General features: G+C 37.7%; 1 protein-coding gene across 1 annotated transcript in view; it reads right to left on the bottom strand.

The window, feature by feature from the left end:
• Positions 1–9,462: 9,462 nt before the first annotated feature.
• The window catches only part of LOC140228307 (uncharacterized), a 41,250-nt gene continuing 27,511 nt past the window's right edge, over positions 9,463–23,201 (bottom strand). The window contains exons 5-9 of the mRNA XM_072308535.1: positions 19,000–19,232; positions 17,829–17,982; positions 15,502–15,629; positions 11,665–14,324; positions 9,463–9,712 (exon numbers count right to left, since the gene is read on the bottom strand). Coding sequence (XP_072164636.1) covers positions 9,487–9,712; positions 11,665–14,324; positions 15,502–15,629; positions 17,829–17,982; positions 19,000–19,232 — 3,401 coding nt within the window. The 3' untranslated portion in view covers positions 9,463–9,486. The remainder of the gene's footprint in view (positions 9,713–11,664; positions 14,325–15,501; positions 15,630–17,828; positions 17,983–18,999; positions 19,233–23,201) is intronic.

Below are 23,201 nucleotides of genomic sequence, written 5' to 3'. Positions count from 1 at the left end.
ATAGGCTTTTTTTTTGGGGGGGGGGAGGGGGGGGGGGGGCTTGGGCACCACTGGGGTGACACTTTCTACTTACAGGTGTTCTTTCAGTATGATATACACATATATATAGGACCCCTTCTTGCACTCTCTCTCTCTCTCTCTCTCTCTCTCTCTATATATATATATATATATATATATGTACATAAATGAAGAAACATACTGGTAATGCATTTTTGGCCAATAAAGCATGAGTTTATTGGACTCAAATTTTCGGCGTCTTACGCCCTCTTCAGGAGTCTTGACAATGACGGTATCAAAACAAAGCAAACCAACAATTGAACACGTAGAGCACGCACTCATAGACAGACTTAGTTGCTATGAGACATGGCTGGTGTAAGTCATGAAACAGCTCAATTGTTGGAGCGCTCTTTAACCTGTTCCTGAATTTGTCTATTATTCTTTAACTTATGGTACATTGATAAGTACAGTTATTTGGTATAACATCATATATATCATCATAGCATGTGATAATACAAAGTGATATGACGCCCTAATTGAACGCCATTTTTACGTAATAAACATGTCAATGCTCTCCTCCTTATGGGTGCCATGACTACATTGCATCTACATGGCAACATCATTGTAAAGGGTGCGCACCCCCAGAAGTGTCTCATATCAACTAAGACTGTCTGTGAGTGCACGCTCTATGTGTTCAGTGTTTGTTTTGCTTTGTTTTGATACCGTTATTGTCAAGACTCCTGAGGAAGGCGTAGGACGCCGAAAATTTGAGTTGAATAAACTCATGCTTTATTGGCCAAAAATGCAACCCCAGTTTGTTTTTTCATTTCTTCGTGGAGCCAATACCTGAAATCTCAACATGTTTATACATTGTATATATATGGCCCCAAGTTAAAATTGTAGAGGTAAGCATACAACAATGCAAAGTAGAAACACAAAACATTTGTACTGCTTGTCCTTATTACAAGCATTAAGATTATCTCTTTGATCATTTGGTTTATCATCATATTTGCAAGTATTCCTATTCCATTTGATTGTACCAAAATTGAATCAATGATACAGTACAGTGAACCCCATTACGAGGAGGCCATCAGGACCACTGGTTTTAGTACATTATATTAACAGTAGCCCATAAACATAGCTAATAGATACAGCAGTGGGACAATGGGAGTGCTGAATTCATGCTGTTAAAATGGTATCCCCTCCTAAGCTTGAGGGGTTCCCTGTACCATTAACATCAAATTATGAATTGTGTTGATCTGGTTTGTGACAGAAGTTTAGTCTCAGTGCAACATTACAGAGTACATAACCTTATTTTATGCCAGATTTTGTCTATTGTAACCCATCAGCGTGCTGAAACATGTTTTTTATTCAGCATAGTTTATTAGATTTATAAACATTTAAGCTTACAAATGCTACTGTTGATACCTTTCACCAGCTATTATGTATGACCAGAAGTACTAGAGACTTAGAACAAATGATTCGAAGTGGTATAAAGAAGGTGCACAATAATCTGGGGATATAAAATAAATCAATCAGACAAATCAAAAATGTTAGTGGCTTGCATACACACAGTGGGATACTTTAAATTGTTCATATAAGACAAAAGTTTATGTTTGTGTGTGCATGTCTGTTATAATGTGTGTGTGTGTGTGTGTGCTACATTATAAATTATCATTTGTAAAATCAAGCAATTGAAAATAGTGACATAGCTGAAGAAATGGCACCAGTTTTCCAGTAAATCTCATTCCTCTCAAAAAGATAATGTACGTAACTGATGCAAACAAACTCGTTATTTTCATTAAAATTACCAGACTTCTATTGCAATAAACAAAAATGTATTTCATACATATGAACTTGTGCGAGTTTATGTTGTTATTAAATCCTTCTGGTATGAAACAATAGCTGCAATGAATTTAAGCACAAATAAGTGAACCACTAATAGCAGAGAGATGTATTAGAGCAACTCTTACTCTCTGTGAGTGGAAATATATGGCAAATGATACACCATGCTGTACCTCTGGGTTACGTTGTTACATAGTGCCATCTTGTGTTCGTAAGATGTGGGTTATGTCGTTGCGTAGCGCCATCTTGTGTTCATAAGATGTACAGTTACACACTGCCATAATGATCGCCATAGTTTAGCAGTCTGGCAATCATGATCCAGTGCCAATTCAGTGCTATTCTATTATGAATTTTTGAACCATAACACAGATATGATAATAGACTTTTCATATACATGTATATTTTTTGAAATATGTTTTGACAGTTTTGAATAGTAATTCAGAACGAGATCATTTCAATCCATGAACTCATCCCATGATGACTTATTTGATGTCTTCCATGGACTGGTATGTAATGCGTACAAAATGCGATGCTGCTGTCTGTGTAGTGTGTGACACAGATCACTAGCGAGTGTGATGAGCTCTCAAGTTATGATGCTGGCCATTGCACTGCTGGGCTCATTGTTGCAACAAAGTTTTCTTTCATGTAGTACTACTGTGCACTCCTGTTATAAACAACATGAAATTCCGGTTACAATGAAATAAAAATTCAGGCCGCAACATTATCCGCTCTATGTATTTCATTGTTTATTTGTTCGGTTATAATAAAATCTCAATATAACAAAAGAAAACTGCCGGTCCCGAGGACATTGTTATAACGGGATTCCACTGTATGAATTACTGTCACCCATTTCTTGGTAACCCAGGGTACAGCCGCAGTAAAAAAATAAAATTAAGTCAACAAAAATTGGTATCCCAGGGATTTGAGAATTTGATAACCTTGTAATACAGTATTTTCAAACACTATCATTAACCACATCAGACATTGAAGTAAATGTAAATTTTATGTCTTATTTTAGCTTCACTTTGACAAGCAACCAAACTGCTAGTGGGCCAAATAATACTGTATTGCTTACTGATGAAAGTCACTGGGATTTTGTGTGTAAAATAGCAGCCAGTAATGTGGATACACACTGTAAACATGCTGTTGCACACTTGTTGCAAAAGAGTTCATGTGCACTCTTAAAGGGATTGTATAGTTTTGGTTGAGACCTAATTTCACGTTTCTAACATTTTTTGGTGAGATAATGAGAAACCCCTTATGAAATATGATAGAGCATGTAATTCTATGAGGAATTCAACATTTATTTGATGAAAATTGGTTTTGAAATGGCCGAGATATCAAAAATAGCGATTCTAATAAAGTGTGGGACCCACACTTTGTTACGATCGCTTTGTTTTACTTTGTTTTTGGATGTTTCAGTCATTCCAAACCTGATTTTCATCAAATCAACTTTGAATTCCTCTTAAAATGGTATGCTCTGTATTATATCACAAGTGTTTTCTTGGTATCTCGCAAAAAGTTTTGAGCCCAATTCTCACCTCCACCAATACTGTACTATCCCTTTAATAGCAAGAGATGGCTAGACGTGCATCCAGTAATAACAAGTTGCCCTTTCAGCTATACTAGTAGTTCATTGTTTTTTACCCTTTGAAATGAAATGATGTAATTGCATTTAATTTTGTTCAAGGTTCAATCTACATGTCTGATTTTGTTAATAATAGTGATATGGACTGGCTACTCTTGAGGGATACAAGATTAATTGCCCTCACTAGAATTATACTGCCTAAGTCGAAGACAAATGCAATACAATTCTACTTCAGGCAATATATGTTGTATCCCCCTCAAGGCCAGTGCATAATTATGTTATGTGTACTGTTTACTCGGACACCAAGTAACTGATATTTTAATGTGTACAGTGTACATACAATACATAGGATTACATGTACCTTTTCTAATCTTGGACAAGCTGAGAGTACAAGAGATTAATCAGATCAGTTCCGAAGTTTGTTGGTTGGTGAGCACATTTATTTCATGATTTTCTACCAAAACTTTCACAAATCATCAATAAAATATAATAGAGATATGCAATGTAAACTGAAGACTTTGTATTACCTCGACCATGTGCAACATTTAACATAAAGAAGGCACCTTGTACAAATGTAATTACTGTTCAAGAAAACAAAATCCTGCACTCTTTTGCATGAGTAAATTTCAGTATTGCTATAAATGACAAAATACACACTGCACAGTCACCAGGGCAGAATATCTGTGCCTCCTGTCTCATACATACATGCATGTAAATGTACACAAAAATATAAAATTTCACCAAAATAAAGCACACATGTGAATTCCAATAAAATCCATTCCAGAGCTGTGAATGGCGATAAATGCAAAATAACACAACCACTGGCAGACATTTTGGCACCAAAAAGCCATCATCATTTTGTAAATTGCAAATATACAAATTGGCACATCTCATGATATTCCTTGATTAGATCTAATGTACAAGAAAATGGAAACTAAAATATACAATCATTGCTCATTTGTGTGTATAAAATTATGTAAATGTACATCTCACACTATAGCCTCATGTATACAGTGTAACATTCAATTTTTTTTTCTTTTCTTTCAGTCACTTGCTATCTCATGAAATCTCCAGAAATACCAGACCACCAACTCTAACAAGGGAAGTTGTAAAGGTCTTCCTGTATTAACATCCACTCTCCTTTCATCTTAAATTGTGTCAAACTTACATAATTGTGGCAATACTAGACTATTACAAATTTTTTGTTCATGTAGCCCTTATCCTATGATGAACAGAAAAGAAATCAAAATGTTTCCTTTTACCAGGAAAAAAAAAACAAACAAACCAGCAGTTGACAGCCACCTTCTGCTGAAATACCTCCGGAGGGAAGCACTGACAGAAATGTAGTACACTGTATACATTTTTTCACAAACAATCATACATAATCCGATTTGACGAGAGCATATTAAAATACATAGACTCTTCAACATATTTTGTTAGAGTTCCCAAGAGTAATAACTTCTCTTTAAAAAGGTGGGAAAAATTCTGATGCGAGTGACACTATGTCATCAGTAATCCCCATCCTAGGGAAAGAAATAAAAGATGCAATTGATTACACAATTTAGCAGTTTGTCAGTATAATTAAACATTTTCCTTGAGTGTACATGATATTGTAAGAATCGATATCAATGTGCCAACAAATGAGCACACTACCAAATATGGACTTTCCAAACACTAATCATTCTGAAGAACATACTTAAAAATCAAATAAATATCAGCTTGACTAAATAATGGTAGTAAAGTAAAGTATTTGTAACATTTTTTTTTTCTTAATTTTGAGTACAATGACATTTTCAAAACATGTAGATGAAAAGCATGATGTCTTGAAATTAGATCTCCAACATATTTGGAGGCAGGCTACTAATTTGTCAGAGAAAAAAAAAAAAAATATATAAATGGTCCTTGGTTCACAAATATGTCCAAACCTTTTATTTCACTGCTATGGCAAGTGAACACATGTATTCTGCATAAAACTTTGACATACAAATTCAGATATTACACCTCATCTACATGCTTCTTGTTTTTAGATTTGAACTTGCATTTCTATTCTTAGAGAAAAAATACAAAAAGGAAAACACACTTTTTTCAGTACTGCATAAAATTCTTTGCTGTAGCAAAAGAAAAGGAAAATTAACCAATGCCTACCACAAATAATTTCAAAGTGGCATACAACAATTACTAAAGCACCATAAATGTTTAATTGAGTTTTGTATAACCAAGAGTTAATCACTTTCAGAGCAATCTTTTGCAAATACGCAGAAAAAAGTGCAAATTGACTTAAATTCATATAATCCAAAAAACATAATGCAGTGCAAAATAATAGTGCTCCACAATAACAGTGAGTTAAGCCATTGCCTTCCAAAAACTTAGCAAGTCCCGTTTTTGATCTACAAGAACATCAAAATCCCACATGGAACAGGCTGACTATAGTGCACAAAACAAGATCAAGATATTTATAGGAGATATGTGTACTTGCATCTGTAATTGCCAAAGTGCATTTTTACGTTCAGCTACTCTCCAGACTGGGCATACATGTAGCTACAGGTGGGGAAAAAGGAGTAGGCTCTTGATTTGAATATGTACTTCAGAATGCATATTTCATCACAGTGTCCTTAATATTACCCTCTTCTGAATATATAATGATGTCATTCATAATGCTGAAGTATACTGTATTTTTGCTGAACAAAAAACACTTCAAGTCACCTCACTTGCAGAAAATACCACACTTAATATTTCAATTTGATTCCTGCTGCCAGTCAAATGTTACAATTCATTCAAAATCATCATTTAAAACTACTCTCTTCAGAATCTTTTCTCCATTTCAGTCCACAAAATGAGCCAGGTAACTACACTTATGTTCAGTTGTACTGCTTTGTTTCAGAGTTTTACCTTTGAACTAAGTTATTCAGATTAAATTCTGCTGGGGTGTTTTGATATTGATTCCTGTATACATGGGGCAACATAGTTGTATTGCTTTTGCTGCTTCTAACAACTCTTTACAATATAATGTCCAGGCTACTACAGAAGTTGGCCCTTCAAAGAGAATGCACATGATCACTACTGCACAGACTTGGAGGTAGTTTTCCCTCGTTTGCTACTCATCCATTCTGTTGTCAAATTCAATCTGCAAGAGGGCTTTGCAGGGATCATGAAGTCAGTCAAGCTCAAATTACCTCAAAAAATTTACTCAAAATGAGGAATGGAAAAAAAAAAACATTTTCTACTTTTATTACTGACATGTGTGCTCTTCTTATCATATAATAGAGTGGTCTGATTAACAACTTAGATGTTACTTTTGAATGTGAGTTGAATGTTTGGAAAAACATAACATGCAGTGGGTACTCGATCCATGTATTGTGGAGCTCATTTCTGGCATTTTTTATCCTCCTCAAAACCAGATCAACATAAACACTATACTAACACTCCTCCAGACCTCAAATCTGCAACCTGCTGATTTCACATCCAAGAACAAAATGCACGACCCTGCTGAATGCGCCCTCATAGCATGCTACATAATGTGTTGTGTATGTATCAGTGAGGTAGCCCATGTTTACACTATTGCAGTGATACTCAAAACAATACAACGCAGCAGCTTTTGACACATTTCTCAGTTTTACAACAGGGCAAGACTGTCTGAAAAATAAGAGAGTCGAATATAAAGAGAAAGATATAAGAATTCACCATACTGTATTAAATATAACACTTTTTCAAATAATCAAATTATAATAACAGAAATGTTTCTTCCTTTTCCAAACAAACCTCTTAATCAGAGTTGAGCACCACAATGGTACACTTTGTTTACAAACATAATATTTCTATGCAAAAATCAAGTAAGTATTGTAATATTTACAGTAGTATGTACCATCAAAGCTTACTTAATGACTACATTTTATAAAAATACATTGTGCTACACCTCTCACTGTTTCTTGTAAAAAAATCATGAGTAAGAAACCAATACTATGATGGTATATACATGACTGCAATGTTGAGTATCATTCTTCAATAGGCCTATATATTATAGCTGTCAATTTTCTGGCATGGTTATTATGTAAAGTAGTGAAACTATTTTTCTCTAAAAATGTAAATATACAATTTGGCCCTCAGACTTGCAGATTTATGACAAAAGGCGAGAATAGAAGCTTTTATGTACATGGCCATCAAGCTACAGTTTAAAAAGTGGACTTCAAAGGATAATCATGTCCATGTGTAACTACATCCATTCTTTGTTTTATACATCCTGTTCAAGACTTCTATGGTGCAGTAGATCAACAGAACATAGAATTCTAATCTCAAGACAAGCATGTTGAAATTCTACTCATATTCAAACATACATGTACACAAATTATGGCAATACATCTTGGTGAATACAGTACGCTATAATCAATTAAGGAAATATTCATATATTACTCGATTATTTACACATAGTACATGCATCTTAATAGTATAAAATGTTTTTCTTTTATGCAAACAAAAGTGATGACAGCCAGAATTGTCACAAATATGAAGGCGTAGGACGTACAAATCATAACCCTGTCTTTCTTTGTCATTAAATATTTTCTACATTATAATTGATCAATATTTATCACAGAGTATTGTGATATCGGTTCTCTTGCAAGTAGATCATTGTGTAAGGCTCACAGGCAATACAAGTAAAATGTCATCTCATTCTCATATAGCACCATTTTATCTGACAAGGACAAAACATTTCCAATGGATATTCATAGTATTCAATCAACCCTTCTTCATATAATCTTCATATAATTATATCATGCACATACACTCTGCCTATTTCCATTCATCAAGATTTCACATTCTGTTGAAATCTGTCATCACATGGCACATCAAACTTCGTACCAGAGCATGCAATAATTTTCTTTTTCTTGACACCAGTAAAAATTGTCCGTACGAAAGAATCTCCTTGACAACACCATGCAGCTTTCCAGAAGGTAATCAGGGAATCCCTCTAGGAACCTTGAGTCACATGTCAGAAAGTCAACTGGAGAATTCCCGCCAGCCATCACGCAGCCTCTGCCAGGATGATGGGATGTGTCCGAACATATCCCAGCATTCAAAGTGTCGGTCAGCAGGAGAGAAAGTCCGCCCTCTGGTGATGATTTGCTCATCAGCCACCGCCAAGATCTTTATTCACACCCTGTAAATGCAATCAAGAGGAAGGGAAAGGGGAAATATTACTACAGCGGACTCTCATTATAACGAAGTCCTTGGGACCTGCAATTTTCATTCATTATATCAAAATTTTGTTGTAGCAAATGTTCACATGAGTGTCTAGTCCACACGTTGATAGGAAATCTAACACGTAGGACTGTACAGTACTGGTTGAGGTAAGGACTTTCATAAAATATGAAAGAGCATGTAATTCCAAAAAGGATTCAACGTTTATTTGAAGAAAATTGGCCTTGAAATGGCTGAGATTTGCAAAAAGAGCAATCCTAATAAAATTGACAGGCCACGACTTTTATTGGGATCTCTTTGTTTTTCCTTATTTTTAGATATCTTAGTCATTTCAAAACCAATGTTAATCAAATAACCTTTCAATTCCCCTTAGAATTGTATGCTCTTTAACATTTCATAGAGTGGTTTCTTAATATCTCACAAAACATTACAAGCAGAGTCCTCACCTCAACCAGTACTGTACAGTCCTTTTGATAAATATTTTGCAAAAGTTTCTGAGAAAAAAAAAAACAATTAGAAAATATGAAAAAATACCTATAAAAGTAAATACCAGCTGGCATCTTGCACTGGAAAGATGCAGCATACCACAACTTATGTATTTGGTTTTGAATGTCCAACCTTGTTTTCTTAATCATTTAATCCTGACAGTGCTATGAGTTTGTTGCTGACCTTAATTTGTGCTTGAATACATGTAATTCAGTGTTCATATGCTTGTAGGTGTGCTACTAACTGAACATGCTTCGTGATGCGAGGTATTATGAAGCTGCAATTTGGAAGTCTGAGGTAGCAAGGATGTCATGCAAAGTGTGGATGGTAGTGTCGTCAGCCGCGAGGGCAGCATTCGCAGACAAGGATCGCTGGCGTCAGCTGAGCATGGCTGCTTGCCGCCCGACGGACATGGGCCACGTGAAGGCCTGCCTTCGCTCACCCAACTCCAGCTTGGTTAGGACGCTGTGGCAGTCAAATACGATGCGGTAGCACTCTTCCAGGTCACTCCACAAGTCATTGCTATTTGCTTCGTCATCATCATCACCATCATCATATTCACTATCGCCACTTTCATCAAATGAATCCAGTGCTTCATCAGTTCTATGTGAGTGATGAATATAACATGCACATGCAAGGCAGGTGTTAGTACAGTGGAAAGATCAGCTCGATAAATCCCTCCCAACATTGATTCTCTGATTCCTGTATGATTTTCTAGACTATGTGCTCGCTGTTTATATATAAAATACCCCTTGTTATTTACATGATCCCATCAGAGAAACTGTGACACCACTGAACATTACAAAATCACAGTGTTGAGAAATTGGCTTGTTTCCTTAGATGCTGTCAATGAGTGGAGTAAGTTTTATAGATTAATCATATGCACACATAAAATGGGTCAATATATTGCACCACAGTAAAAATGCCTCATCAAAACCAGCAAGTTTTAAATTTGATAACAGTCAGAGACTTTGATATTCAAACTTGAAGTTGTTAACATATGAAACTTCACACTGTCGAACACAAATCTAGTTTCTTATTTGAGACTCAACAGCTCTGGTGTTTGCACATTAAATGGATACTTGCCTCCCAACTTTGACCAGTGCATGAGTGAAAAAAAGGAAAGGGGTGATATTATTTATATGGGAATTCAAAATCAGATAAAAGTTAGTCTGAAAAGAAAGTACAACTTTTGAGCACAAGAGTGAAAATTTTTATCGAAGTTTGATACAAATTAGAAAAGTTATAAAATTGTTCCATTTTGCTAATTTTTTCAAAACAGTTGATAATGGATATGCAAATGAGTGAGCTGATTATGTCATCCCCTAATTTTCCCATTGAATCATGTGCAAAAAAAAAAAGTTACAAAATAACTTTCAAATGATGATATGTCAGAAATATACTTATGATTTGTGACTACGGCATAATTGAACTGTCCAAAAAGTTGAAGATTTCAAGCTTTTGTGAACAAACTAGATGGCAAAGTTGTGAGGGGATGACATCATCTACGCACTCATTTGTTTTTCAAACTGACAGTTAAGAACTGTTTATGAAAATTACTAATACTTGACAAATTCATACCTGCCCTAATTTTATCAGATTTTGATAAAATTTTCACTTCTGTGCAGAAATTTCACACTTTCTTATCAAGTTAAGTTTTGACTGGTGTGGAATTCCCCTCAAAGAGATGATGAACTAGACATTTAAACTAATGAACACTGTTAAATTGTTAAGCTAGTCATGCAAGAGTCAAGGTTTTAAACATAAATGCCATGCACACAATCATGCACGATCTGATTAAGAGGAAACTGAAGTGTACCACTTTAAGTGAATTTATATCTACGAGTTCAGGCCTTTGTCACATCTTCCAATGTTTGTCACTTACATGGAAAACTTGGGACAGGATATAGATTACTTGATTATTTGTGTATTTATATCAGTTATCAATTTGAGTCTATTGCTTGCTTATGGTGTAGAACATACTGAAATACATGTAAAAACAATATTTGTAAACAAGGCAGTGAGAACAAGAAACTGGTCAGAGAAAATGAAACATGCCAATAACCAGCAATAAAATTAAACATGCCAACAACCAGCAAGAGAAAATGTTAGAAAATAATATGAAATCATCTCAAATGGCTATCTTGGTCATGTGACATCATTGGACAGGACATCTCATGAGCTTCAGTGCTAATTAAAGCACTTAAACACATGATCTTTCTGTACTAACTATGTACTGGTCTATAGGCTGAAACTACCTTACACATCCAAGCACACTAATGGCTGTGAAATACATAAAATAGTGTCATGACAAAGTTTCTCCTAATCTACCAGGTAAACAGTGTCTGAAGTAACATTTCATGAATGTGGAGTTCTATATGGGGAATATGATAGTCAACTGGACAAGACAACCACAAAGAAGCAACACATTAGCCAATTAGGGACCTTTATAATAATCTTTAAAAAAGTATTAATCATCTTATTGTCATATGCTGTCCAGTGGTTTTCACTGAACTATTGCATTCATTTCATCACTGCTATCTATAACTACTCACTTTGATGCCTTGAGGAACCCTCCGATGGAGCCACCCTTCTTCTTGCTCGACTTAACTGGATCAGGAGACTTGGCCCTGCTTGCTTTCTTGGACCTATCCATGGAGCTGGACCTGATGCCTTTACTGGAGGACTTCCTCTCGGCACTTGGTGATCTGTCTTTGGCCTTCCCTGGCCCAACAGACCTTGCTCTTCTGAAGAGGTCCAGCTTATTCAGTTTGTCTGCCTTTGAGAGGAAACGTCCTCGCCTTCCTGTTTCTTTTCTGGATCGCCTGTCATCCTCTTCCTCCTCCTTGGCCTTATCCTTCTCTTTCTCCTTCTCCTTATCTTTGCCCTTCTCCTTTTCCTGCTCCTCATCATCATCGGTCTGCTTGGGCAGAGGATGACCAATTGCTGCTGCTGCCCCCTTGAGTCCAGACTCTGCCACCATGGATCTAGGCCGCCGCTTACCATTGCCGTTGCCTTCTTCCAGGGTGTTACCTTTGTCTTTCTCACGCTGTCTTGTCTGAGCCAGCAGGTCAGGGTAATCTTGGCCCTCTGCACTGTCAATGCTGCTGGATTTGTTCTCTGCCTCCAGTCGGGACTTGGCTGGGTCACGCACCTTGACCTCTGGCTTGGTATCCTCACGTTTGCTGACCATCCTCTTGAGGGCTGTCAGAGTGGACTCCTTGTCCTTTTTCTGGATATGCCTTTCAGAGGGCTTGGTGACATCCTCCTTCTTCTCATATTTCTTTTCAGTTTTCCTTTCTTCCTCCTGGTTTTCTGCAGTTTCCTGGATTTTCTTTGCCTCTTGAGAAACTGCCTCCTCAGCCTGGGCCTTCTTCTGCCTGCTCCTCCTCCTGCTCTTCTTTCCAGATTCCGGCTTTTCAACATCTTTCGCTTTAACTGGTTCATCTGCTCGCTTTTGAGATGATTCCTTCTCTTGTGGTACATCTCTCACTGCTTCTGTTTTAGGTGGTTCTCTTGTGGTGGCATCTGTTTTTGAGGCATCTTCCTTCTTCTGCTCCTCCTGAGCTGCTGCTCTTTGTCTCTCCCTTCTCCTTCTTCGGCCTCCTTTATCTTTGTTTCCTTCTTGTTCCTTGGCTGTGGAAGAATGAGATTGCTCATCCTTCGTATTTTGGGAGCTCTTTACCTCCTCATGACCGGTCTTCTCGGTTACTCGATCAGTTAATGGGGTTGGCACTTCCTTCACCTCCGGTTCACTCTGCTTGCTGTTGCTGTTATTTTTGTTGTCAGCCACCATCCCATGTCGCCTTCTCCCATGTGAGCTAACAGTATATGTGACAGTATCTTGCTTCTTTTGTGAGCTTGGTGTTTCTGTGACTGCAGCAAGCCTTGATGACTTTGACTTCTGCCTGCTGGACCTGTCATCTAGTCTTGAAGATTCAGAATTCTCCTTGTCACTGTCTGTGACAGACACAGTGTAGGAGATCCTTCCTGAAATCTTCTTGGGGGTGGCACTACTTGGCTCTGGACTAGCATTCCTCTCAAACTTGTTTCTGGTTGCTTGGATGGCCGATGTCGATTTCCTGTGTTCTGTTTCAGATTGATTGGTCTTCTCACCAGGCGAATGCTGCAGCTGTGCAACCCTCGCCTTGATGAGATCTGCAGATTTCCGCCTCTCCAGAGGCTTTTCATCACCTGGGGGACTCTTCAGTCTCTTGATCTTCTCAGCAATGCCAGTGGATAAGGAACCAGAGGAAGACGCTGGAGATAAGCTCTGAGGTGAAGTTTTGGTTGATCCACCTCCAGCACCCTTCTTCTCTTCGGTAGATTCTGTAAAGGCTTGACTGAGTGCCTTCACAGATCCCTCCCTCGGTCTCTCTTTCTCATACTTCAATGACTTACTCTTCTGCTTCACTGGACCAGCTTGGACTGCACTTGGGCCTGTACTTCCAGAGAACTTCTTTCGCAGATTTTGCACATCACCATTGGTTTTTTGCCTTGAGAAGTTGGAATCGTACAGTCTCCCGGTGGACGGTGAACTCCTACGAGAACTGCTCACTGAATCAGAAGACTCTCTGCGCCGATGGGCAAGAATGCTTTCAAATCTCCTACGAATGTCCGAGTCTGAACGAAGCGATATAGACTCCTGCTCACTGTCATTTGTCGTGTCTGAAAACACCTCCCTCTCCTGGCGTTCCTTGCTCTGAGGGGATAGAGGGAGCTTGAATGGCTGCTCTGTCTGCTCTGCTGTAGGAGACTGGAGTTGAGATCCACTTTGCCTGTCCCTTCGTCGTCTTGAACGTGGACTCTCTGCAACACCATCCTTCACTCTCGCTTGAGCAATTGGACTTGCCACTGGAGGCACTGATTTATCAGCAGCTGATCTCCCAGTGGATGAGACAGGTGCTTTGGAGTCCTCCCTTGTCTCTGGAAGAGGTGGTTTGTCTTGGTTTGAGGTGATACCAAGTCTGATGTTCCTCCTAGCCTCACGTCTAGCTCTCCTCCTGGCAACCATTTCCTCCACTGACTCCTCCCTTGGTGCATCTGCTTCTCTCTCTGCCTCCTTGTGGGTACTGCTGGTGGGCTCCGTCTTTGATTCTCTGCCACCCTCTTCTTGAACGTCATTTCCTCTCCTTCTTCTGGTAGATGTCTCGATGGGACCGTACAGACCAGGATACTGTCGCTTTTCAGAGTCTTCTTTAGTACTGGTTTGCTTCTGGAAAAGAACATGATGAAGAAAACTTTGCATAAGTGCATTGCTTTCATCGTCCCAAACCTCAAAATGATAATTTTATCAGGTACTGTCACAACCATTCTCGGTGTAGGTACATTTCAATATTGACATTTGATTGATAATACTGCCTCAGTTTCTACAGATGTGAATACACACAAAAACAGGAACAGAAAAACAAACCTTCAAAACCTGACGGCTACTGGGTCAGGAATTACAATAAAATGTTTGAACATTTTGATTGTTTGGTTTTTTTTTTTTTTTTGTGGACAGATGCTGTAAAAACTTAACGAAACATCTTTTACCCTACATTGAATATTTATGGTTACATAAATTTGTGATTATACATTTATATATGTCAACTGATCTCCAGGACAGCTGTACCATAAACTGCAGTAAAATATCTAAATGCTCAACATTATGCATTTTACTAACCATGACTTTTTGCCAAATCAATCAAACAACACAAAGACATTTGAACATGTGAACTAATAACAATGAGCAAGAAACTTGCAAATTATCATGAGAATCATAGTAGCTATGTCTGGGTTATCATAAGTCCAAAGTGAAGGGCACAATAATAGCAAGGATTTCCTGCCATGTAATGTTCACATTACATGAAGCTTCACTTTATTCCATCTGTGAAAATGCTACCTGCACATGAAATGTTACAAAAGCACACTGAATGTGGTCAGAGTTCAAGGCTGTGACTTTATGAAGCACACTGCAGTGAACTGAAAACAACACTCTGCACAGTATACCAGAGCAAACCACTGCAGAAGTTGGTACTGTAAACAGTATCAAGTGTTCCTACCAGCATGTAAAACGTAGGATCTACAGGTGTGACCAGCTAGTATACTCACCTAAGATTTTAATCTCTACTACGTGACCATGTTAATAATGTTCATGTTATACATGGCAAGGTCATAGCCATGATATTAAAAAAGTTGAAGAGAAAAAAGTCACCAGAAGTCACTGCAGGACATTGCCGAACCAAACCCTACATCTTTGCTCATTGTAGAAGCTGATTTCTACAGATACATCGATGGACAGTCTGCAAGGTCTGATCTTTACAGTGGTAACAATATTTCATCTTGTCCCAACTGTTAATGTAGTTATGTACTACAGTACAGGAGAGAGATAGATATGGAAGAGAACTGACCTGTTTTTCAGAGACTTGCTGTGGTTGCTGTGTTTGTGTGCGTGAGTTGGTTGGAGACGAGCTGGCAAGGGGAGGATCAGTCGTCACATGTTTCTTGGATGCATCATCATCCATCCTAATGTCTTCCGCTGCATCGTCCAACACAAATAACAAATACAAAAAGTGATTATTTTAGACAGTCTTTCATCATACAATAAATGACTGATTATGATGACATACATATGCACGTGTGCAGTCAATAAATTCCTGTTACATGCCAACACCCTATTTCCCCTACAGAGAAAGAAACAATGATATACCATAATCTAACCACTCAATAATAGGTTCCCCTTTTTAATTCTACAGCTTGTATCTCTTTCATCCATGTCACAAATGATGCATGTTCTCTCACCAAGTTAAAAAAGTTCCATTATTTCTAATAGACAAAGGAGCTCCTCCGTACAAGAAAATACATGATGACCTAAATAATCCATAAGTGAGCTCAAGAACACGCTGGAAGTCTGAAAATTTGTTCCAATTCCCACAACGGCTCATAACTGTCAGGAAATAGGCCTTGGTCAGAGCAGACATGGTCAGTGAAGAGAGACAAGTGACCACTGCTCACTCTCCTCAGTAATATGGCATTCATTATCATACAGTTTGTTACCATGACAACACTGAGAGGCCAGGAGACAGCAGGTTGTTATATTTATATCTCTTAGAGTAAGGTTTCCTGTCAGCATTCCCTTTTCATCACAAAATCTTGTGTTGTCTTTTATTACTCATTTCTTTTTCTCCTTCCCATATATTTTTCCTCTATACTTTTTCATCTATTTGTTTTAACATTTGATCCCTTTATTCATATGGTCCTTTTCATTATCCATCTTCTCTTTCTCTCTCTCATTCTTTCCCTGCCTTGAAGAATCTGCTCTTATTCTCAATGCCATATGTTTGTTATTTGTGCAGTTTACCATTCTGTTTGTTTCTTTTTTTATGTTTCTCCTTTAGCTCAGTCCTTGTTCCTGTCACTGTTTTCTCTCCCTCCCCCCCCCCCCAAAGAAAGAAAATCTATTTATAAATTCTTACTTCTGTCCTGCACCATTCACTCCACTTCTTGATGTGCATGCTTAGCTGTGTCTGTGTGAACACATGTCACAACAATTAGCCTGAGTCACATACAACCCCCCTGGGACAAAACAAAGTTAGCTTCAGAATCACTCTCTCACACAAATGTTCACACCCTATACACGTACATCCAGGGACTGTCAAATGGTGACAGATTTTACTCATAAGAGCTACCTCCACAGAATCCTAACTTGACCTTTCATGTTACACTTAAAACTTCACTTTCTAGATCTCACAAAATCAATTGCAATGAAATATGAAGCCACAGCACTGAAGTTTTAACAATAGACTATCCGATTACAGCATTGCATGCATGATACCCATAAATGTTCATAGAGAAGAAATGTTATGATACAATAATATACTGTTAACATACTGCCTCTGACATATTGTAATTCTCTGTTGGGTACATTAAAGGTACACACAAAATTGCTTTCAAAAGCAGATGCCATATTGTGAAGAAGGGTATCCCACACAACCACACACAGTCTAGGAGAATGACCTCATTTTGTAACAATCTTTCTAGCTTGAAGTTAGAGGCATTATGTGCCTTTAGTATACCACAGAACAGAATCACACATAAAATGACAAAGAATGTGATTAAGAAATTCATTAAATATTGGGTTTTCAGTTGGAATATAAGAGTAATAGTGATGGTTGGATCCATAGTTCATATAGCACTTTACAATCACAACTGGCAATAAATGCAGATGCAATGAACGCAGATGCAACTTGACAGTGGCTCGACAAAAATGATGAGCTCTTAACATTTTGACGGCCAGTATTACTCTGGTAACTACATAAATCAATGTAACTCAAAAGCTGATTTCTTTATGAAATAATCCCCTGGTGAGTTCTTCCTCCTTCACTCCCCCTTCCCCTCCTCCTCATTTTCCTCTTTCCCAGGGATCCACTTCCCTTTCCCTCCCCTGTGCCTTCCTCTTCCTCCTCCTCCACTCCTACTCTGCTTCCTCCTCTTCCTCTCCTCCTCCTTCTTCTCCACTCTTCTTCTTCTTCCTCCCCCATTCCCATCTCTTTGCTCCTGCTCTTCTCATCTCCCTCCTCCTCCTCCTTTACCTCCCTCTTCCTCATCCTCATCTTATTCCATTCCTCCTCCTCTCCTCTTCTCCCTCCTCCACCTCTTCTTCCTCCTCCTCCTCTTCCTTTCTCCTTCCTGCTCCTCCCTCTCCATCTCCTATCCTCCTCCTTCTCATCCATCATACCTGATATATGTAATGTTTCCAAGGATGGACTCCCATCTTGTCTGGATTCCGTGGACTCCGAGATGGATAGAGTGGACAGGGAATCCTTGGAGGGCTTGGTATGTCCAAGATTCCGTCCCACAATAGGATCCATGGACTGCATGTGGACTGGATTCTACAACACAAAAATGCATTTTTTTCATTACAAAACTGACCTTCCATTTTCCCTTTATTCACAAGTTGGTTAAAACAAATGATTGCACAATGTAAATATCTATAAACATAAAGGCATTAGAGGAATTCCTTGTAAATGAAAACCAAATATATTGAATTTTATAGTCACATACAACTGCATGCACATTCTGTGTCTCAGAACCACTGATGAAAATAAATATCCCACTCCCCCTGAGATGATGAAATCAAAATAAACATTGCAAGGGACCCGTCAGATTTCCATAGCCAGTGGATCATTGTCAATCACACATGTATGTTAACTTTGTTTTCCCAACAAATATTGCCCTCTTTAAATAAGGATGACAAAGCGTCATGTTTGTACATTACAGCTAACAACATAAGGAAACCATGCAGACATATAAAACAATCACTGATGTTGAGACTAGCTGCATGAAATACGCAGAGCAAATATCATCTACAATCTTCCTTGTGTTGCACAATGTTTGCATTTGGGCGCAGGTATTTGCCTAAGGAATGAGTTGGTGTACAAGCATCAGCAAACACTTCCAGGATTGTTTTGACAGGTAAAGAGGATTGGTGCTTGGAATGTCACACAAATCACTGTTTCTGGTTGAAAAATTCTGAAAACACTGCCACTGTCAGTGACCTTTAATGTTACATATCCTTTTTAATGTATTATTATGTCGTAACTTGATCTTCAAGTGGCCAATGAACTAATATACACACATAAATGTAATGTCAGCCAACTATTTTGTGCACGAAAGCAGCAACCTATAAACTTTGTTTGGAAAAGACTATCCATCAAAATCAAATATCTAGACTAAAAACACCAGAAAGCTTGCATGTGATGGTCACAAGACATTATGTCAACCTACGATTAGGTTGAGTATGGTACTGTTCTAGTTAACCTAATGATTCTTTGCACACAGGTGTTATTCACGCCAACTAGACAGTTTGAATATAAAAACTAAAAATAACATGGGTGCATCAAACTTACATAGCTCCTGTCTCTAGCCGAGAAGCTTTTGGCTCTCTTGAAGACGTTGCCCTGGTTACGGAGATAGGATATCTCCTGCGACTGTCGCTCCAGTTCCAACTGTAGGAGCCTGATCATGTTCTCCCGCTGCTGGAGACTGCGCTTCAGATCCTCGTTGGGGACGCCCTGCTGTCGAGGAGACACATCGGCTGTCTGCACCTCTGCTTCTGTCTTCTCCGGGAACTTGAGAGGGTCTTGAATTTTGTGCAGAAAATCATTATAGGGATAAATAATTATTATATTATTATAAGGGTAAGTAACAAGGACACTTCATTCTCTGTTTTGAATCTTTATCTTCTTTTTTAACGAAGTCTTACTCTACACATTTGAACAAGAATTGATCAAAATATTTACTGCTTCTCAAAGTGGCATCTGTACCATAGTGCACATTGAGTATATTTTACTTACTTCAATACATTCCCAGATTTCTTGGTCAGTTCACTCATAAACTAGGTGAATACAACCACCTCTGGTACAATATAAATGAATGTTGACTTCATCTTTCAACTGCAACAAACATAATTCCCCAGTACCACATTTCCTATGTAACAGAAAATTAAGAAGAGACAGATACAGACTTATGCATGTACATAAGACCTAGTACTGTAAAACGAGGAATGTTCGCGTGCATTTTAATTTCGCGAATTTCGCGAGCGCGAAGATTCCCGAAATTAAAATGCACTCAAAAGTTCTTTTCTACATTATATGCATTGAATGCCAGTGGCAGTTCGCGAAAATTTCATGCCACAAAAAAGGCCTTCGGCTCCATTTCGCGAAAAATTCATGTTGCGAATATATCATGTTTTACAGTTATTACGGATAAGATCTATTTGCAAATTGCAAATTTTGTGTGAGCAGTGTTGCACATGAAGCCATAAAATGCATAAGCCTCAGAGATTAAAGTTATACTAGCACATTTGAAAGTTCAGGGGAGATCTAATGCTAGTAAAATTACATTGACACAATGCGCAAGCACATGCATGCATACAACAGAATTAATTAAAGGGGTATTTGGGGAATCAAAATGCAAGGGTTGATCAAATGTGCAAGAAATCAAAGTATCTTGTTATGAAGAAAATATGGAACCAATCAGTAAAAATCAGGATGAATCATTAATGGAAGAATTTTTCAGTGTTAATTCAACTAGAGTTAGAGGCAACTGGCATTTCCACACTGCAAAAATACAGACAGAATTATCAGGATAAAACATCTCATGGAGTGACGCAAACAAGTCAAGACACAAAAGTCCAGAAACCAAGTCTCTGAGTAGTCATCTCTACTTACATCACCAGTGCAATTTCAACAACAACAACAAAAATAGTAATGATAATAACTTGGGAAATCAAACTCTTCGCTGGTATTCACATATATGTATGTCATCTTTGGCTTCTGTAAATAATATTCAAAACTCAGGACCAACAGAATACTACTCATTTGCTCTTGGGTGTGTAAATGACTTTGAGAGTTCACATGTGTATATGTACAAATGCCTGCAAGTAAGGACGATCCTAGAAATCCACCCATATTAAACTGGGACTTCATAATGGATTCATTCAAGGCCCTTTATGGTGCCATGGGCTTTTTACTAGAGTGGAAACATATTTGCAGCTGGTCTGAATTTGTAAGAGCATGCTCCATGGCATGAATTATCTTAGTTCAGGCTGAAACGTATCAAGTCCAACATCCCCTCCTGAATATTTTATCGTCAAGCCTTGGGGTCCAGTGTTATGCGGTAAAACAAAATAAGACAAAACATCTCAAGAGGGGACAGGGCACATTTGAAGGCATCTGCATGCATGTCTGCATGTGTATGTTTGTGTGTATGAACTATCTTTGTTGAAACTCTCAGCCAAAGACTGCATTCTTCACAAATCACTCAGTATCGTGAGGATCCAATGAGAGGAAGCATCAGTTCGCCATCTCTAAATGAAAGAATTATGTCCACTGAGTCACAGAATATCCATCGGCTCACCATCTTCCCCTTTCTTCAACTTCAGTGTAACCTTTCTCGCAGAATATGCCCCCTGTTTTAGTTTTATTGGTGCAGGAAGGTTGTTATAAGAACATAAATGGACACTAGGGTTTTGATGTATCATACTTCTCAATTATGACATTAGCAGGCACTGATCATAAAAACAAATAGGGCCTACCCCAAAGGAAATTACAAAAAATAACATTCGTGAGAAACAACTCCTAAGTATTTGTCTTGTGGAAAGAGTTAGAAGAAGTACATAATTTCAGTATTCCTGCTAAAATTACAATCTATCTCTTTATTTAAAAAAAAAATCAGCTGTCACTTTTCTAGGATATTTACAATTTGCCTGTGATACTCAGATGAAATATATTGACAAATGAAATGACATCAAATTTGAAAGAAATGAAAAATTCACACCTTTACTATTACTGTGACACCTTCCATCTTATATATTCTTTGCTCATTGTTTGCATTTTTACATAATCCAAGGGTTTGTTTCCATCCCTTTTTCCATCCCTCCTCCTCCACCCCCACAAGAAAAAAAAAAAATGATATTAAAGGGTGTGTACAGTTCTGGTCGAGGTGAGGATTTAGCTTTTAACGTTTTGCGAGATATTCAGAAACCACTCTATGAGATGTCAAAGAGCATGCAGTTCTAAGGGGTATCGAAATTTTATTTGATGAAATTCGGTTTTTAAATGGCCGAGATATCCAAAAACAAGGTGAAACAAAGAGATCCTAATAAAGTTGTGGCATGTCGCCTTTTATTATTAGCACTTTTTGGGATATCTCAGCCATTTGGAAACCAATTTTCATCAAATAAACGTTGAATCCTTCTTAAAATTACATGCTCGTTTATATTTCATAAGAGGCTTTTCATTATCTCACTTAGGAATGTTCAAAACATGAATACCCACCTCAACCAGTACTGTACAGTCCCTTTAAGACTCTGGCTGTAACTTCAATTGCCTTCCATACAACAGCACACTTCAATAACACTGGCTTTTGAAAACCTGCATTTTTCAAATTTTGTTGTCATTGAAGCAAAATCTAGAAAACTGAATATAAATCCCTTAAATAGCTATACCCTATTGTCAATCTTTTTTGTCACTACTGTATTGCTTTTTGAAATAACCTTTTTTTCCACTGCATACTCCCTTCAACCTCATATCAATTGTATCAATATCAATAATTTCACAAACACTACAGAAAATGTTAGTGAAAAAGTTAAATCAAATCATAGGTCATGCCACAAAACTTCAACAACCTGAAACTGACACAATTCACTATCCTCCTCAAATCATCACTTAATATATTCCAAAAAATATATCACACACAACTTTTGCAATAGTGTTTTTTAGAAGAGGTATGAAAATGTAATATCTTATTATGATACGTGATGGCTTAACCATAAAGATTTATAGCATATTTCTAATGCCAGATATGAAAAGCAATGACTAAGTTATAAGGAGAAAAAGAGGTCTTTTCTATGAGGCTTAGGTTATATGCACATTACTTTGTAAAAACACCAATGATAAAGTCTTAGCAATTAGCTTTCAATAGTTGTCTTTGTGCAAGTCTCAAACAAACAAAGAAATTAATCACATGAGAGATTTAAGCCATACCATAAATGTATAGGTTCTCTCCACTATCAAAATTTATTTACAGACCTTGACCAAAAAGGTATTTCAAAAGGGCAAAAGGTTAAAGCACCAGAACTTTATATGCCACTGTTTTTTTTATATACAGCTGCACAGCCATAAAAAAAAAACCCAAACAAACAAAACAAAACAAAAAAGCATACAGTGACAAGGATAGAATTGAGAAATGATGCTTGAATGTTCCCTGTCCATGCTACCCGCAATGATAAGTCTATGAAATATTATTTTATAGTAAAGGGCCATTCATCTAATATGACATCAATAAATGACTACACACGGCAAACACACTTCACTACTGTAGAGAAGGAAAAAGATTCTTCTGTGTACAATCCCACCACTGATGAAATCTCACAAGACATGGGAGACAGTGTAACGTTGCAGACAGTTCATGCCATTAAATCGAGCCAGAAACTCCAAGACACCAATCCTTGTTAAAAAGAGAATGAGGAGAAATTGAAGGAAAAGAAAATTGGACAGTTCATGACATGTTATGAACAAAACAAAGCATCTCAGCTCTTAGAGACACC

Source organism: Diadema setosum, chromosome 5, assembly GCF_964275005.1.
Source record: "Diadema setosum chromosome 5, eeDiaSeto1, whole genome shotgun sequence".
In the NCBI taxonomy this organism is placed as follows: Eukaryota; Metazoa; Echinodermata; class Echinoidea; order Diadematoida; family Diadematidae; genus Diadema; species Diadema setosum.
This window is presented reverse-complemented; position numbering and strand designations above follow the sequence as displayed.